General features: G+C 41.7%; 1 protein-coding gene across 1 annotated transcript in view; it reads left to right on the forward strand.

Moving 5' to 3' along the window:
- The window catches only part of LOC123766445 (serine-rich adhesin for platelets), a 25,977-nt gene continuing 8,577 nt past the window's right edge, over positions 1 to 17,400 (forward strand). The window contains exons 1-4 of the mRNA XM_045755554.2: positions 1 to 191; positions 4,263 to 4,450; positions 7,954 to 8,091; positions 9,028 to 16,754. Of these exons, the coding sequence (XP_045611510.2) occupies positions 97 to 191; positions 4,263 to 4,450; positions 7,954 to 8,091; positions 9,028 to 16,754 (8,148 nt within the window). The 5' untranslated portion in view covers positions 1 to 96. The remainder of the gene's footprint in view (positions 192 to 4,262; positions 4,451 to 7,953; positions 8,092 to 9,027; positions 16,755 to 17,400) is intronic.

The raw sequence follows: 17,400 nt of genomic DNA on the forward strand, positions 1-17,400 counted from the left end.
GAGTTTACGACTTCGTTTTCTGTGGAGGTTTTGTTTACAAGTTGGTGATAGCCAGGCGGAGGCTATTGATTCTCTCCTCTAATACAAGTATATAATATGACTCGAAATAAAAGTAAACCGCATACTAAGACTGATAGCCAAGACAAAAAGAACTGTGATGCTGAGAAAAAGACCAATGGATGTGCTAAGAAGTAAGTATCCAGTCTTGTCTTGACTCTTTTTAAGTGTCTGGGTTTGTTTTGCTTTATTTTTTTGTGTATATTTTGGTTTTAATTAATTAATATTAACTTAGTGGTAGTGTGGCAAGAACTTTTTGTAGTAGTTATCATTATTGTTAAGTTTACAAACGATGACATTCTCTTTTCTTTTTGGGATGAGGAAGGAATATCAAAGATTGCAAACCAAAAATGTCTTGATATTGCAAGGAAAACTGACATGAAAGAGGAAGTACATGATTATATGACATTTATTATTACATATAAATCAATATACTATTGTATAAACTGTGTTAGGCAAGACTAGGTAGAAATCCAGTCCAATCATATATTTTCTGTATAATGGTAATTTTGTACATAGGCTGAATTCATGTTTTATAAACAATAATAATATGTCATTTAAGCTGGAGTACATACATAAAAGACATGAATAGTGGAGAATTCATAGGTAAGACAAGTATAGTGGCAGTCTCTGGCACAGTGGTAAGACACTCGCCCGGCGCTTCGCGAGCGCTTTGGCCTGGGTTTGTAGCCTGGCCGGGGAGGATTGACTGAGGGCCAATCCTTAACTGTAGCCTCTGTTCACCCCAGCAGTGAATGAGTACCTGTTTAAATGATTTGGCAAGTCATATTCTGGGGAAAATTAGGATTAAGGACCTGCTCAAAATTCTATGCGTGCTAGCTTCTTTACAAGAATGTAAGAACTCTTGTATGTATAAAAAAATGAATATGTAATTACATTGTCTAAAGCCACTAATATGTAGAGCAATTCGGACATAACATATGCTACCTTGCAATTACCTTGCGATGATTTCAGGGCTCGACATCCCTGCAACTCAATGTTCGACCAGGCCTCCTCATTGCTGGATTGGTCAACCAGGCTGTTGGACATGATTACTCGCAACCTGATTTTTTAAATTTTTGTTTATTTATTGATATGTACAAGAATTCTTACATTCTTGTACAGCCATAATATTAGAACTAGAAGAGTAGTGGAAGGAGTTCTAATAAATACTCTAAATATTTTCGTTGGTAACAAAAGCTTTATTTCTGGGACTAAAAGCAGTCCCATTAGCCACTTTGGGGGTATGGAGAGGGTTGCGAGGGATAACATCCAGATGAACGCCTCTATTAATAACAACTCCAGTTCCCAGAATAGCAGGATTACAGAAAGGACACATAACCATATTTCTGTGGAAGACATTACCGCAAGTACAGCGCCAGTCGGGAATAGTGGTGACCTGGTCAAGGGGTCAAGAAGGAGAAGAGGACTGGACCCAGGATGGCAGCCTTATTAGTTGTTGAGATTTAAGTCTCGTCCTAACCACATACTCAGACCTTGATAAAGTACTCAGGAGAGTGGGAAAGACTTGGTGTAAATTCCTTACAAAAATATCACATATACACAAGTGTGGGTTTTACATGGGTTTATTACTGTTTTATAAACCCACACTATACAATGTACTTCACACATTCTTTTTTGTATATTAGGGAATTAAGTTTTGAAATTGATAACCATACCAGTACCTTCATGAAGTGACTGTACTCAGGTAGGTTGGCTAGGGTAAAGAAGATTAGGTAAGGTACACAGAGAGTAATCATACTATAGTGATGCATTAGAGCAAATCCGTTGGAACCGTGATGAGACAACCAACCAGGTATCAACCAGGGTTGGAACCTATGCGCTAGGTGTTCCCAGGCAACATGTCTTGGCATAGTTGTCTAGTGTGTGTGCCTGGGAACACCTAGTGCATAGGTTCAAACCCTCATCACGGCTCCTGCAAATTTGCTCAATAGATAAGGTGTTAGGATTGAACTATGTGGAAATTTTGATGCAACATTTTTCTGTACTGTACAGTATTGGGCTTTTTCATAGTTAGGAAAGCCTGCAACTTTTTAGCTGTGACTGGAATGCACTGTCAATGGGATCCTAACTCTTATGTTCAGTAGATTAACATAAAACAAAAGAAAACCCACTAGAGGAATAGAAAATATAGAATATATGATATTGGTTCAGTATGATGCACTGCATGGTCTACTCATCATACAGTTATTATATAATAATTGTATGTGTGTATCTGGGGAGCCCCACCATCTCTAGTGGCCTTGACAGGAACAAGAACCCAATGGCTTATCAAAGGTTCCCCTATTTTCCTGATGATTTTATCCAGCTGGATTTTAAACTATAGCAATGCCTTGGCATTTAAGGCTTAGGCAGATAGGCAGTTTCATGATTTTACAATCTTATGGGAGAAAGAGCATTTTTTGTTCCTGACCTTCATTTTGGCTTGTTGGCCTTGATGCCATTACTTCTTATACCTGTATATGCAAAATTTGATCTTTTAAAGTAGTGGTCTGGATCATTATCCTCCAACTTGTTCAGTATTTTAAAAGTTTCAGTGAGATCAGCCCTCTTATGTCTGGTTTACAGTTTTAGTCCTGTGGCCCTCAACCCATCCTGGTATGAGAGTTGACATAATTCTGGGATGATTTTTGTTGCCCAGTGTTGAACTTTTTCCAAAGCAGGTATGTCCATGCTTGTGCAGACGCCGAGTCACAATAACGTGGCTGAAGATATGAAGACTAAAGCACACACTAGAAAATGAGATGACTGTATCTATCCTTGGATACAGTAGTTCAAATGCGGGCATGTCAGGTCATTTCCTTGAAGTCAAAGGTGTAGTCAAAATGAGCCCCACAAGCCCCATGTAACCAATTAAATTAGGTTGAGTTTCATGTTTTTTTTTGTTTTTTTTTGCTCTTTGCCAGTTTTGTTTATTATCTGCAGCTGTGTGCATGTATGTCATTCTTCACCCTATCCAAAGAGTGAAGAAAGAAGAGAGAATTTTCATACTGGCACCTGGAAAGAAACTCTTAGTTCTTAGTATTTGGGTCCAAGAGAACATAGTCTTCTTGGACCAAAATACAGTACCCTCAAATGATGCAATTGTAGGATACCTTGTTGTCACTTTATAAGTGTAAAATGCGAACAATGACAATATTAGGCAAACTGCCTTTAAAAATCAATCATCTTCAACTTCCCAGCAATTATCTTGACATGTTGCTTCTCTTTGGTCATCTTTGTAGCTGCCACCTTTTCAGTTTTGTTACAAGCAACCCTGGGAACCATATGAAAAATTCAAAAGGCCTATTGAATAAGGAAAGGCTCAACAGCATCTTTTATTTTAACAACTTTCAAGGGATCACCCACTCTTGAGAGGTAGTTGGGAGACTTTGGTCACATTTCTGTACAACTGAAGCCTCTGTCCACATTAGTAGTAAATAGGTACCTGAGAGTTAGTTGATTGTTGTCAGTTGTATTGTAGGGAAGGTGAGTCATTGGATAGGTTAGTCATTGGACTCTGATGTGCCTAACAGTCTTCTTGTCCCTGACAGTAGGAAAGCAAATAGAAAGGGCTAACATGCCATTACAAACATGGATGAGTTTTGTATTCTCCTTGAGCTGTGAGTAACATTAATTTTTGTAAGTGTAGTAGGCATCCTTCAGTCTGGAGAGACTATGGAGCTCCACTCTGGTTGTCAATCTCTTGGGTGCAATGCCTGGGTAGGTCAATATGGAGAAGCTGTTACCTATGCAGCAGATCTCCCCCTCTCTACGTTGCTGAAATTATCCAATGGAAAGGCAAATGCCAATACACATGGTTCCAGCACCGTCGCAGGAGCTGCTAGAACGAGGTCAAAGTCAACAACGAACTGCCTTAGGGGCTCCAACTCCGGATTTTTCCTCGAGGTTGACTCCTGAAGCCTTTCCCAAAAGAGGGGTATGGCCGCAAGGCAGCGGAGGTTTGAAATCAGGGTTTTCCTTCCCCTAGATAAGCTGCCTTCCAAGGCTATCAAGTCCCGTCTACCCGGGACTTCTACACTTTTGTAAGTGTTGATCAACATTTTTGAAATTTTAAATTTTTTGTTTAAAACCAGAATCATGTTTAGGCAAATTCATGTTATCCACATTTGTTCAAATCAAAGGCTGCCTGTTCCTTCTTAAATACTTCTTGCATTTCTCTCAGCATTATTTCTTCTTTATAGGCAATTAAGACAGTGGGAAGCAGCCCGTCGCCATCGTTTTAATAACATTATAGAAAAGCTACGGCAAGAGCTACCAGACTGTGGGCCAAAAGCAAAAGTAGATATCATTCAAACTGCTATCGAATACATCCAGGATTGCAAAGCACTGAAAGAGAGCATATTAACCAGTAATGAAGCACAAGAGCTGAGTAAGTATGTCCTTAAATTTACAATTTTCTTTTTCAGAAACTGAAGCGTTTAGAATTATAATTATGAAAATATCATTACTGTAAAGAGTACAATATTTTGTGATTTTATCCTGGGATTTAAAAACTTTAGTGTGCAATTTCACATTGACCTGATGACATGGAATGAAGTACAGCTTGGAACAAACACTTTCGGTCCAATGAAAATATACCTGTGACCCATGGGTTAAAGGCTTAAAAATTAAACCTTTAAAATAAACCCAGATATAACTTATGCAAATTATATTATCAATCAATATTAACTTTATATTCTGAACACAATATTGTACTGTCAAATTTGAGGGGTTTACTTGGGTGTTTGTAATCATACTTTATGTACATAGGTTGGATGGACAGGTAAAGATTGTGTATACAGTACTGGATGGCACTACAGTTTGTGATTTTTTTCCTCTAATGCACACGCCACATGACAGTATTTGAGTCTTGTAGTAATTGCTTCATCATGTATTTTTTCCCTTAGGTACCATCAGTCGTGGAGTTTTTTAGGTCTACTCATTATCACAAGCTAGAACCTGCCCCCCCTCACCCCCCCCCCTAGAGCGGTGCAGAGAGCGGTGGCATTATGATAAAATTGTCAGTGAATTTTAATCATGTCTGCCACCATCAGGAAAGCACCTACAAAGTCAGTGAAACAAAACAGACCACTGACTGAACTTATAAGGAAGATTGATGTCTCAAAATTGCCAAAAGAACTCCCCCCAACAATGTAAACAAACGATTGAAAATTCATGACACTAGAGGAGGCTTGTTTGTCCCACCTCCCCCCCCTCATGTGAGGGGAGGTGGGAGGCAGACCGGATCAGCCAGCCAGCTGTTTCACCCTCGGTTCTTTGCTGACAGTAGACAGTGTTTGGTGACCTATGTGGCACTCTGACTTCCATTTTCTGATTTAGCTAAGTGGTGGTTTTTGCCTTTGTGTCTGTTCCAGTGCATGTTAGTGCTGTGTGAACCAGGAGTATAGGGCACTTGCTGCTGCATATTCTTAGGGTTATATACCCTGTTAGCTTCCCTAGCACCATCCTTATACTGCTAGAGTTCTCTTCCCTGGGGGGCTACAGGACTTCCTCACTTGTGGTAGTCCTTGCCCTGGGGAAAGTCAGTTTATTTTTGGCTTTCTGTCTTTCCCTTGGGTCAGGAACAAGTTTTGGTTGGTGGGGCGCACTGGGATCGCATCTACCCACGGCATCTCAGCCTTAGGTGAGCTGGGTTGGCCTACTTATATTCATTCAAATTTCCTTTGGACTCTATTCCATTTGTCTTTCAATATAAATGAGACTTCCCTTCTTAATAATGGGGGGGAGGGAGACCTGATTCCTAATTAGGGTTCTGGTATAGTGATCCCAGTGCTTGGGTTTCCTGTAGGGCTATTCCCTGCAGATCCTGGGAAACCCCTGCATGTATGGTGGTCCAATGGTCCAACTGAACCTGCTCTTGCCGTGTGTGAGTTTGATAATTGTATAGGGTCTGTGCCACATGACGATACTCCTACCGTCTTCCTCTGCTGTACTGCTAGCTGGGTCAGTGACAACTTTGACCCCAAGTTGTGTGGGACTTGTTCTCCGCACATTACTAGCCTAAGAAACCCATGTGTTGATGTTCATGTTTTTGGGGCAATGATTGCTTTATGCTTGAGGTTTTCTGGTTTACAATATTCTAGGTTGAGTAGCCGGTTGGATGCCCCAGAGCTGCCCTGGTTGGTGTTAAAGGACTCATATTTGGAGGTGTTGGTTAATTCAACTGTGGTTCCCTCTGCACCACCTCTTCCTTCAGAGTCAGTGGTAGAGTCAGTGGCTAGGTTGCATGCACTTCCTTCGTTCAGATGGCACAGTGCTCGCTCCTCCGAAGTCCGGTTCAAGGGGTTTGTATTGGCTTTTTTGCAGTTCACCCCTTTGTTAGGGCAGTGGGGGGGGGGGAGGCTGACGTGGTTTCTTCTGCTCGTTTTGCAGTGTCCCCTTCAGTCTGTGATTTTTTTCATAAGGCTTTGTTTAGTCTCCCTCGCCTCCAGTTGTTGTGTAGGGGAACTTCTTGCTCTTCTTCAGCATTGAGTGTTTCTTCCTTCAGTCTTGGGGGGTGTTTTATTTGTCTACAGCTGGCTTCTTCTTTTCTGGCAAAGAATGAGTTGGTTGGCTTCCATTGATGTTTGATGCTTGGTTGGTTCGGCTGAGGGTGCTTTATATTCTTTGTCCGGGGGCAGCTCTTTACTGCTTTTGTATGCCCACTTCTGCTTTGGTGGATTCATTGTGAGTTGATCTGGTTTCCCTTGTTCCCTGTTCCAAGGCTCGTGTTTCTCAGGTTGTCCGCAGTGTTCTTGAGTCTAGCCAGCATGTGGTCTAACCTCCTGCCCATGCTATTCGTATATTTGCCGCTTTCGGCTGTGTTTGCCTATATGTCTTGGGCTGATGTATGGGCACGGTGGTTTTAGCAATCGAGCTGGGTCCTGGCCACCAAGTATATCATGATTGTTCCTAGTCCTCATTGGCTTTGGATGGCCTTGGCTTATGTGTCTTGGTCTGTGGTTTCTTCTTTGTTGTGATACCTGAGATGCTTCCTTCTCCTTGGTGAGTCCCCTTCTTTGCTTTCTCAGTGGGCTCGTAGCTTCAGGAAGCTACAAGGAGTTCCTTCCAGAGATCCAACAATGAATGTAATGAAATGACTATTTCTGAGTGAGCTCCAGTGGCTCCCTGACACCCTCTCTCTTCCAGGAGTCAGGAGTGGTCTTTCCATCATCATGAAATTGAGGGTGGAGCAATCGGCTGACCTGATCTGCCTCCCTCCCCCCCCCCCATATGAAGTGGGGAGGTGAGGCAAACGAGCTTGCGTTAGTTTCATGAATTTTTGATAATTTATTTACATTGTTGGGGAATTCTTTTGGTAAGTTTGAGGCATCAATCTTCTTTATAACCAGCAGTGGTCTGTTTTGTTTTGCTGACTTTGTGGGTGCTGCTCTGTTGGTGGCAGATATGATTAAAATTCACTGACAATTTTATCATAATGCCACTGTTCTCTGCATCTCTCTACAGGGAAGGGGGGGGGGGGGGCATGTTCTGGCTCATGGTCCCTGGTGGGCCAAAAAGAAAACTCCACAATTGATGGCACCTAGTAGTATGGCACCGTATCAGCATCGTAACTTTAGGGAGCCACCAGGGTTAACCCAGAAATTGGCATTTCATTACATTCAACACTGGGTTTTTTTATGTTCTAAAGATTATGTTTTAAACAACAAGCAGGAGAAGTGTCTTTAGAAAGTACATGTCTTAGCATGTGAACTGCACATAAGAACATCCCAGAAAATTTAGTAGTCATCATGGGAGCCTGGTCTCAGATCAGGCTATGAGGGTGGATATGCTGTTGAAATCATCCACAAATGGTGGGATGATGTTTAATAGACATTTTGAGTGCCAAATAGTGTACCTGTTGTGCCAGTACTTATTATGCCTATTCCACAGAAAAAGAAATAAGGCGGCTGATGAAGCAAGTAACAGCATTAAAGAAGCGAAATGCCCTGCTTGTGAAGATATTGCAGGAAACTGGTCTTCGTTTTGAAACAGATGACGGAAATGGAGAAATTTTGTACACTATCCATGGTAAAGTATCATGCATGTTATGCTTAATTACCCAGCATTTTATATCAGTAGAGGGAGGTGGAGGTAAATTGTATTTATTCAACATTGTGACATTATACTGTGTACGAGTTCACTGATTAGAACATTTGTTTCATTATGGATTTTAGCATTTTTCATCATATATTTTAGTATTTCTTTCAGGTAATCATTTTAAGTCTTTATAAAAATAATATAGGTTTACATTGTTGAATGTAAGAGCTGTATACCCATTATACTGGCATCATTATGGGCAAAATGATTGTGTCTTTGAATTATGTTTATTACATCATATATGACTAATGAATTGTGGTTCTGCCTTTGAAACTGATCAAGATATTGTACAGAGTTTAATGATTGTAGTGATGGTACAATTGTCATTCTCAATGTTATATTTAGCACATTAATCACTTATGATAGCAAAGACACAGCATTGTTTGACTCCCGCAAGTGATTGTGTAATATACCCAAGGGCTGAATTGGACTTAAGGTAAATATGAGGTCAATCATATAAAGGATGTACAAGGAGATTCTCAGAGTGGATACGAATTCTAAACAAGACTCTTAAAGAATGTTTTGTTTACTAAATATTGAATGAAAAAAGGGTACTCTTCAATAAATTATCCGCTGGAGAGAATATATGTGTGCGTGGAGAAAAATACCTAAATAGGGTTGAAGTGTAAGGGCCGAGATAGGGACTACTGTATACTGTGTGTGAGAGAATGTGTATTGATGAAGCTTGCATCGTTGTGAGCCACAGTCGTGTGTAGTGGGCAGAAAGCCATTTTGGAATATACTGTACATACTGATACACCTGGTTAGTTCCTCATATTAAATCTTACAGGAAACTTTGTTTACCTTTCTGCACTTTATTTTGGTAGTCTTATTTCTGTATATGTTTTTTCTTCCCCTCATCAACAGGGACATGTGTTCAGAATGACTGTAGAAATGCAGAGGTAAGGAAGGTGACTTGTGGCCAGCATGTTCCTGTGGTGGAAAGTGATCCAGCGTCCGATTGTCTTGAGCCTGCATTTGGAGATGACTCTAATGAAAGCTCTAATGTTGAAAATATTCAGAGAAATGGAACACTGCCTGCTGAAAAATTTGTATCAGGCAATGATGCTAGAGTTCCTCCTATTATTCATGAGGGGGAAAATAGGAATTCCACAGTTCAGAGTGGTTTAGACAGCGTAAATGTTACTAATGCTATTTTAAATGATAATCTACAAACAAAAAATAAAGCAACTTTATCAAATTTGAATAGAGCATCCCAAATTGTGACACCCTCGATTGGACAGGAAACTAACAGTAATATTGCTATACCTATTATTAATAACAAAGGCAACCCAGTTACAATTTTACCACATAATTGTGACAATAAACCAAATGGAGTGGGAAGCATTGATACAGTGAGACTTGTACCTCAGGACCCTACAACCAAAAGGGAATCAAATTTACCACTTAATTACTTAAAAGAACAAATTTCTGTTTTGCCTCAAAATTGTGTAAGAGAACTTGGATCACAGGGAAATTATAATTCCAAGGAAAAAATTATTGTAGATGGAGTTGTTAACAATGGTACAGTTACTGTAAATATTATTGAAGATCAAGAAGACATTACTAGTAACTCTTCTGGAAAGCCTTTATCACTAACAAGAAATGTAAAAATGGAAATGGAGCGCTCTTCAAAAATATCCACTGCAAGTAAGGAGCTTTTGCTGCCATCATCTGAAGCATGTTTAGTTGTGCAAGATGTGCAACAAGTCACAATACAATCAGACACTCAGAATAATCCAGTACCTGCTGTACCCCAATTTCCAGCCCAAGTATCTAATTCCTTTAGCAATCAGCCACAAATGGTAACCTTCAAGGTGCAAGGCGGTGGTGACAAATTAAATAATAAAGGACAAAAGGTTGTTTTGTTGCAGTGTGGTAATCCTGGGTCAGGTACAATTCAGCTGGTACCACCTATTGCAGATAATTCCCAGCTTACGTATGTCACTCCTTCTCTCTCGAGGGTGCCCATCATGTCCACTGGAGTTCCGCCACCAATTCTTCATAGGGGAAAGATTATGAAGATGATGAATTCTTCCCCATTGCTTCTTCTCCCATCTCAGCCCATCATTACACCAGTGCATCAGACACCAAGGCTCAAACCAATAGCACCCAAACCTTGTTCATGTAAAGCTGTTTCCACCTGCCAATCTCACATTGCATCAACTGGTGGCTCATCAACATTTGTGAATTCTACTTTAAAGACTCTAGTTTCTCCCACTAAAAAGGAAGGAGTCCAGGCCAGTTCTAGAACATCGTCAAAATCGAAGCGTTTCCTACCCTTAGAAAAATGTGATAAACCAACAAAGCGTAATAAGGTTGATTGTGACTCGGGTGTACCAACAGTTTCAAAATTTAATCCTTTGAATACTTTACCACCAATTGATCCAACTACAAAATCTGTATCAGCCAACCAGGTAGAAATTTCAGATGAACAAGGTCAAGATCTTCAAGAAATATCTACTTCTACTCTAACTGGTTTGGTACACTCAGCAGGAATAATGGATTGTGATGAAGAAGATCCACTGGGAAATATTATGGATATTCGAGTTGACATGCCATGTGTTATTGCAGAAAACATTCGTGGAGCCACTATGGAAACTAGCAGTCCTGCGGATGATAGGCTTGTAGAAATGCTGCGATCAATAGAGAGTGACCCAAGATCCTGTGATTTTTCTCCACCAGCTTCCCCTGTAACAACTTCAGAAAGTTTACTGAAGCCAACTAAAGAGTTGCAGTCACAAGATCAAGGTGATGTAGAAGATCATGTAAATGATGCTCACACAAGGAGTGAGAATGAAGTAACTCTAGGGCCATCTAATGACAACGCATCTAATGAAGCTAAACTTGCATCCTTACAAACACCTGAAGAATCTGCAGCAGTTACTGAAGAGCTTAATCACTTGGGATGTCCAGTCAGCTCCCGGGGGTCCACAGACAATTCTCTTAGTAGTAGTTCTTACAGTATTACAGCTCTTTGTCTGTCTTCTCGACCGGCAGAAGATGTAGATTCACCTCTCAGGGTCATTTCTACTCATTCCATATCTACCTCTAACAATCCCTTTGCATCTGAATTACCAGATGGTCTTTCTGAAGCACATTCTTCCATGATAACATCATCAGTTATGACTGGTGCTCATACTAGAGTTTCTACTCCTTTAATACTTCCTAATATGGCATATTCTTCTGCGACTACACAGTTACTCTCACGAGAAAATTTACCAAAGGCATCTTCAGCACCAACCATATGTCAATTGTCAATACCAGCAGCTCTTCCACCACCATCCATTTTTCATAGACCTCCATCAGTTTTGTCATCTAATGCCCACTCTCTTCCTTTAGCTCTTCCACCCATGCCTGTCCCACATCTTCCATCCCTCTCAACAGATCATTACTCATCAGGAATTCTCTCATCACCATCCATATCTTTAACTACTGCAAACTCTACTGTAGCCTGTATGCCTTCTAATCCATCTAAAGCAGTCACTGGCAGTAATACCGTGACTCATATGACACTCCCTAGTCTGTTCACTACCACACACACAGTCCCAATCTCTTTGCCATCTCCTCCTATTCCTATATCATTGTCATCTTCACTTTCAACTGCTTTGTCATCACCCACAGGTAATTCTATGTCACTACCTTCAATGTCTGTTCCTGCTTCACATTCATCATCTATCCCTACCTTAATTTTACCTTCTGTTTGTACATCATTTTCACATACTGTCCATGCCTCACAGTCATCATCTGTGCCCAGGTCACTAGCATCAACTGCTCATGTTACACATGTTTCCTCTAACTCTGTTCCATTGACAGCCTCTGCTCAAATATCATTGCCATCATCTATTTCAGCCTCACTTTCATCTGCTCTCCCCATTACACTAGCACCACCTCTTTCCATGCCAATCTCATCATCTATCCCAGTTTCATCTTCATCCACTGCTCATATTTCATTGTCATCATCTGTTCCACTGTCACTCCCTTCTCCAATCTCAGTTACACACCCATCATCTAACCCATTATCATTATCATCATCTGCCCCAATTTCACTCTCATCATCTATTCCACATTCTCTCCCATCATCTGCATCACTCTCACTACCTTCTTCAGTCTCGATGCCACTCTCTTCCTCCTATCAGATGGCTTCTCCAGCTTCATTTTCATTTTCATTAACAGCCCCCTCGACATCATCATCTTGGAGTTTACCCTGCTCAACTACCACTGTAACACCTGGTGCAACATGTACTCCAGTGGTATTCTCATCACCATCAAGTTTGCCTCTTTCAACCTCTTCAATTTTCTCTGCATCATTTTTGCAGTCATTATCTTCCACTAACACTTATGCTCCTAGTCCCTTGCCTAGTACAGCACATGATCCCTTAAGTCTTCTCCCCGGAGGGACTTCATCTGCTGGATCTCTTCTGTCGTGCTCTGGGACTACGTTTACCACTTCAGTAGCACCACAAGCTCTCTCCACTGTGCCAACCTTATGTTCAGATCCTTATGGGTTTGAGAGCTTTCCTCATGCTTCTCCAATGTTTCCTACACTAGGAAACAAAGTACACGATGCTGTAAAGTCAAATTCTCTAGGTTCCTCTTATAGTACCCTGCCTCACTTTCCTGAGGTGTCTTCTTCATCTCTAGATATTGCCTCAAATTGTACTCTTCCTGTGACTTCATCATTTGCTAGTTCCTTAATGCCTGTGTTGCCACAAATGAAGTCTCTTATAGGAATGGAAGATGACAACAGTTCAAGATCAGTCATTAACAAAAAAAAAGTTAATGAATCAATCATGCCAGCAAATAATGAAAATTCTGTTTCTCACAGTGCTGCACAATTGATAGCCGTAACCCTCGACTCGCTTGTAAACCCTACATTGCCAATACACCAGCCAGAGTCATCCAGTATAGCTCGGTTAAAAAGTGAAGAAACTAAACCCACTGTTTTGGAAAAATATGTCGGTAATGGTTCTTTTTGTGGAGCAACTAGGGGTCATGGCACAGTATCCTCATCTTCACTGACACACTCCAGTGAGAGAGAGAAACAAACACCTGTAGTCAAAATTAGTAACAGTCAGCCCAAGCATCATAGTAAACTGTTCTCAATCAATCAAACTCCAGTTTCTATAACTCATACTTCATTAGGATCTTCCGTAGTATCACATTCATCAAATGGTCTCCAGGAACAAACGTCAACATTTACTGCCCAAGCTGTGCCAGAGGTAGATGACATTCAAGGTAAGATACAGGAATACCAAGGAAAGACCCCTGCTGCAGTTTCAAAAATTATTGAACATCATGCTGGATCTATTTCTAAAAGTCCTTCATCGGTTTCTTTGGCAAATGACGGGAATACTCAAACAATGTTAAATTTGGACAAAGAGTCAGTTGAGCATCTAGTTCAAAGTTCAAAGAGAGATGTTGCTGCACACAAACTTGATAAAGATCAACGAGGAACTAAAGAGAAGTCTGCTAATGATTACAGTATGCACACTATACAGCAAATATCTGAAAGCTATAAAAAAAAGATTACATCTAGCACAAATCTTCATGGCATGCAAAATTGCCCACAAGAGGAGTCTGACCAATCCAACCATAAAACAATGGAGGCAAAAGTAGCTATCCATTCAGATAAATTTGTACCTGGAGAGCACATAGGAAGAAACATTGCCTCAATAGATGAACATATACAGGCCAGATCAGAGAAGCAGCAACCAAGTTCACAAAGTCCACCTCATTTGGCAGACAATTCACTCTCTATGCAGCAACCTAAACCAGCTTCATCTTCACAAACACTGGATAGTTCATCTCAACCAGCCATAGTCATTTCCGCTTCTACATCTGCATCATCACAGCATGAATTCGGGCAACAATTATCAAGTACAAATGCACAACAACAGAGTCCTCAAGTTAGCAGCAATGGAGTCCCGTATCCTAGAAAGCATGACCAAGTTGTTGCCAGCCCTAGACATGAATGTGACAAGCTAAGTCAAATTCAACTGGGAACTCATTCAAAATCTATTTCATCGCATCAGCAACATCCTCAGCAACAGCAGAAGCAACCACAGCAGCAGCAGCAACAACCACAACAGCAGCAGCAACAACAACAGCCGCAGCAGCAGCAACAACAACAGCAGCAACAACAACATCAGCAACAACAACTTAACCATCAACAGCCACAACAGACAAATGACTCGGTTGTATCCCAGAGATCTCCAGCTAATACACAGACAATACCACCTCAGACTCATTCTCAACACCAGCAGTCTATTGTTAAATATCAAGCTAATCATAAACAGGGACCACAGCAGCCTGCAAGTAATACCCAGCAACAACAGCAGCACCAACAACAGCACCAACAACACCAACAACAACAACAGCAACAACAACAACAACAACAACAACAACAACAACAACAAAAGCAGCAGCAGCAGCAACAGCAACAACAACAACAACAGCAGCAGCAACAACAGCAGCAGCATCAACAGCAACAGCAGCAACTCCAGCAACAACAACAACAACAACATCAACATCCAGGACATCATAGAGCACAACAACATACCACTGCAACTCACAGCCAGTCTCATATGAATCAGAATCTTCAGAAACATCAACAGTCTCAAACACAGCAATTGGCACAGCAACAGCGACAACAGCAAAATGCTGCTGTTCAGCAACAGCAAGTGGGTGGGCATCCACTTATTTCCCATAATAGTAATATCGTACCTGGCATAGGTACCTCTATTGTAGGGGAAGTTGCAGATGTTTTAGGTGACAAGAGCACAACAGGTTCACTACCGGGAGCAGTGATGCAGGCATCACAACAACCCGGAATGGTTTCAATGCCTTATCATCCCCCCATGGTCTCTGCTCCTAGTTATATGCAACCACCTACCTATGACTATAATACTTATTGCCGCAAGATGCCCCACTCGCCAAGATCTGAGGGACGTCATCAATGCTATGGTTATGGGAAACAGCATCAATACCAGCATGGTGATTTGTTACCTCCTGACCCTACTATGATGCCTGATCCCCGCCTTCCACACAACCCACCCATGCCAATGCCAGGAACTTTCATAGAAGCTACTGATGATCACACACCAATGCGTCCTGAGCCAGCTTCTGAACATGTTCGATGCTTCTCTGTAAGTCATTTGGTTAGTCAAGCTAGTGAACCCCGCAAGGGATCAGTCAATGGACAGCAAAAAGACAGTTCAGGATCTCAGTCTGAAGATAAATCTAAAGATTCGCCACGTAGCAAGTCCAGTACCAGGAAGTCGGAGAGCAAGTCTCGTGGAAATGGAAGTGCCAAAAACAGCTCTCAGACTGATTCTCAGTCTCGCCGTAGAAGTCCTGCTAGAGGCTCCCAGCAGGGCAACACTAGTTCGGTATCAACAGTGATGTGGGGAAATAAGTCTTCATCGGCCCACAAACAAGGGCACAATTACTCTGCAGAAGCCCTTCTTAGTACACAGAACTATGGTCGAGCTACTCATCGTCCTCCTGCAAATCAAAATTATCCTATAATGACTCCTAATCAAATGTATCAGAGTAATTACTCACCACAGCAAATGAAAAATTTTGTACCAAATACATCATTTGGATACACAGGTCATGATAGAAGTGGTCAAAGTGGATGTAACCCTGATTATAATTTTCAACTTCACACACAGTCATCGGGATCACTAGCATACACTGGTAACATGGCTTACATGACCACTGGCTATCCATACCAAAACCTGCCATCGTCGTCATCGTCAATGCTGTCGGGAGAGATTATGGCACCACCTCATCCAACGGGGTCATACCATCGCTTTCATGAGTTTCCAGCTGACCAAAGTAATTTTCCTCCAAATCCAACATTCTCACTACCTCTAGATCCACAAGATGTGTGCAGTGGAGGAGGACTGATGGGAGCCAGTGGTGCCATGTCTGTTCGTGCCCCCCATGCCGACATGCAGCTGGTTCCTTCATCTTCAGTTTCATCATCTGTAGCTTACTCAAGATCAAATTCAAACCGCAGTAGTGGCAACATTGGTTCAAGTACTAGTATTGGAGGAAGTATTAGCAGCTCTAGTAATCATGGAATTGGAAGTAGCAGCGGAGTCAGTAGCAAACGACCACGTTATGGAGATACTAACATGGTGGGTGGGGGAATGGGGGGATCTTCCAATCTTTTAGAAGGTGGGGCACTCTCTCATATCTCTCTCCATTCTTTTACACCACCTTGTGATGATCCAACACTGGTCCACTCAAATCTCTTTCCTGGAACTGGGCCTCGTCATCAAGGCAACTTCCTTTTGGGCCCTGATAACCTCATGCCTATAAACACTGGTCAGTATCCTGGAAGCAGCAGTGGAACTGGAGCAGGTGGCACTAGTCAGCTAGGAGCAGGAGTAGCTGGGCCTCCAGGAACACGAACCAGCTCATCTGTAGTTCTACCACCTGGGGCACCTGGACATGTTCCTTTCAGCCCCTTACGCATGATGGATCGCCAGCAGGTTAATATGGCACCTCCTGCTGCTCCACATCTTTCCTCATCGTTGTCAAACTTCAACTTAACAAGCATCATTCCAGAAATAGATGGGAAGGTGAGTTTTAAGATTTTTCTGTCTGAAAACAAGACAGCATTTTATTTATATAAAATTATGATGAAAATAAAATTACATCAATATATTAACACACAAGATAAACTAGTGCTCTTTATGTCTTATTCAGTAGCATCAAAATTCATCAAGATAGCTTTAGTTGGAAATGCTGTTGGTTATCATTATTGCTTTCATGGGAATTGTGACATATCAAAATCTCTCAGAACTAGCACAAGCTTGTTCACCCCACCTCCCTAACTCATTTGCAGGAAGGGGTAGGCAGCCTATTGCCAGCCAGTGTCCCCAAGCTCGGTTCTAGTGGTGATGTAGCGGTTAATGCATCCCCTCTTTCCCATACTGGCTCCTGTGTCCTGTTTTTTTCACCCAAGTGGTGTGGTGTTGCCTTACACTACAGTGTAACATGAGCCAGGTTTCCAGTGTACTTGTAGCTGCATGTGCTCAGGATTCTCTTCCCTGGGTGTACCCTAGCACTGTCTTTGCTCTGACAAGAGTTCTCTTCCCTGGTGTGTTCTGGGGTCACTCCCTTAGGGATCCTTGCTTGATGTGGCCCTCCATGCAGCACTGGCAGAGCCGATACAGCTTGTGCTCAGTGTCAGTACTATTTTGGCACTATTTTCCCGCTGTCACA

This window comes from Procambarus clarkii, chromosome 62 (genome assembly GCF_040958095.1).
Source record: "Procambarus clarkii isolate CNS0578487 chromosome 62, FALCON_Pclarkii_2.0, whole genome shotgun sequence".
Classification (NCBI taxonomy): Eukaryota; Metazoa; Arthropoda; class Malacostraca; order Decapoda; family Cambaridae; genus Procambarus; species Procambarus clarkii.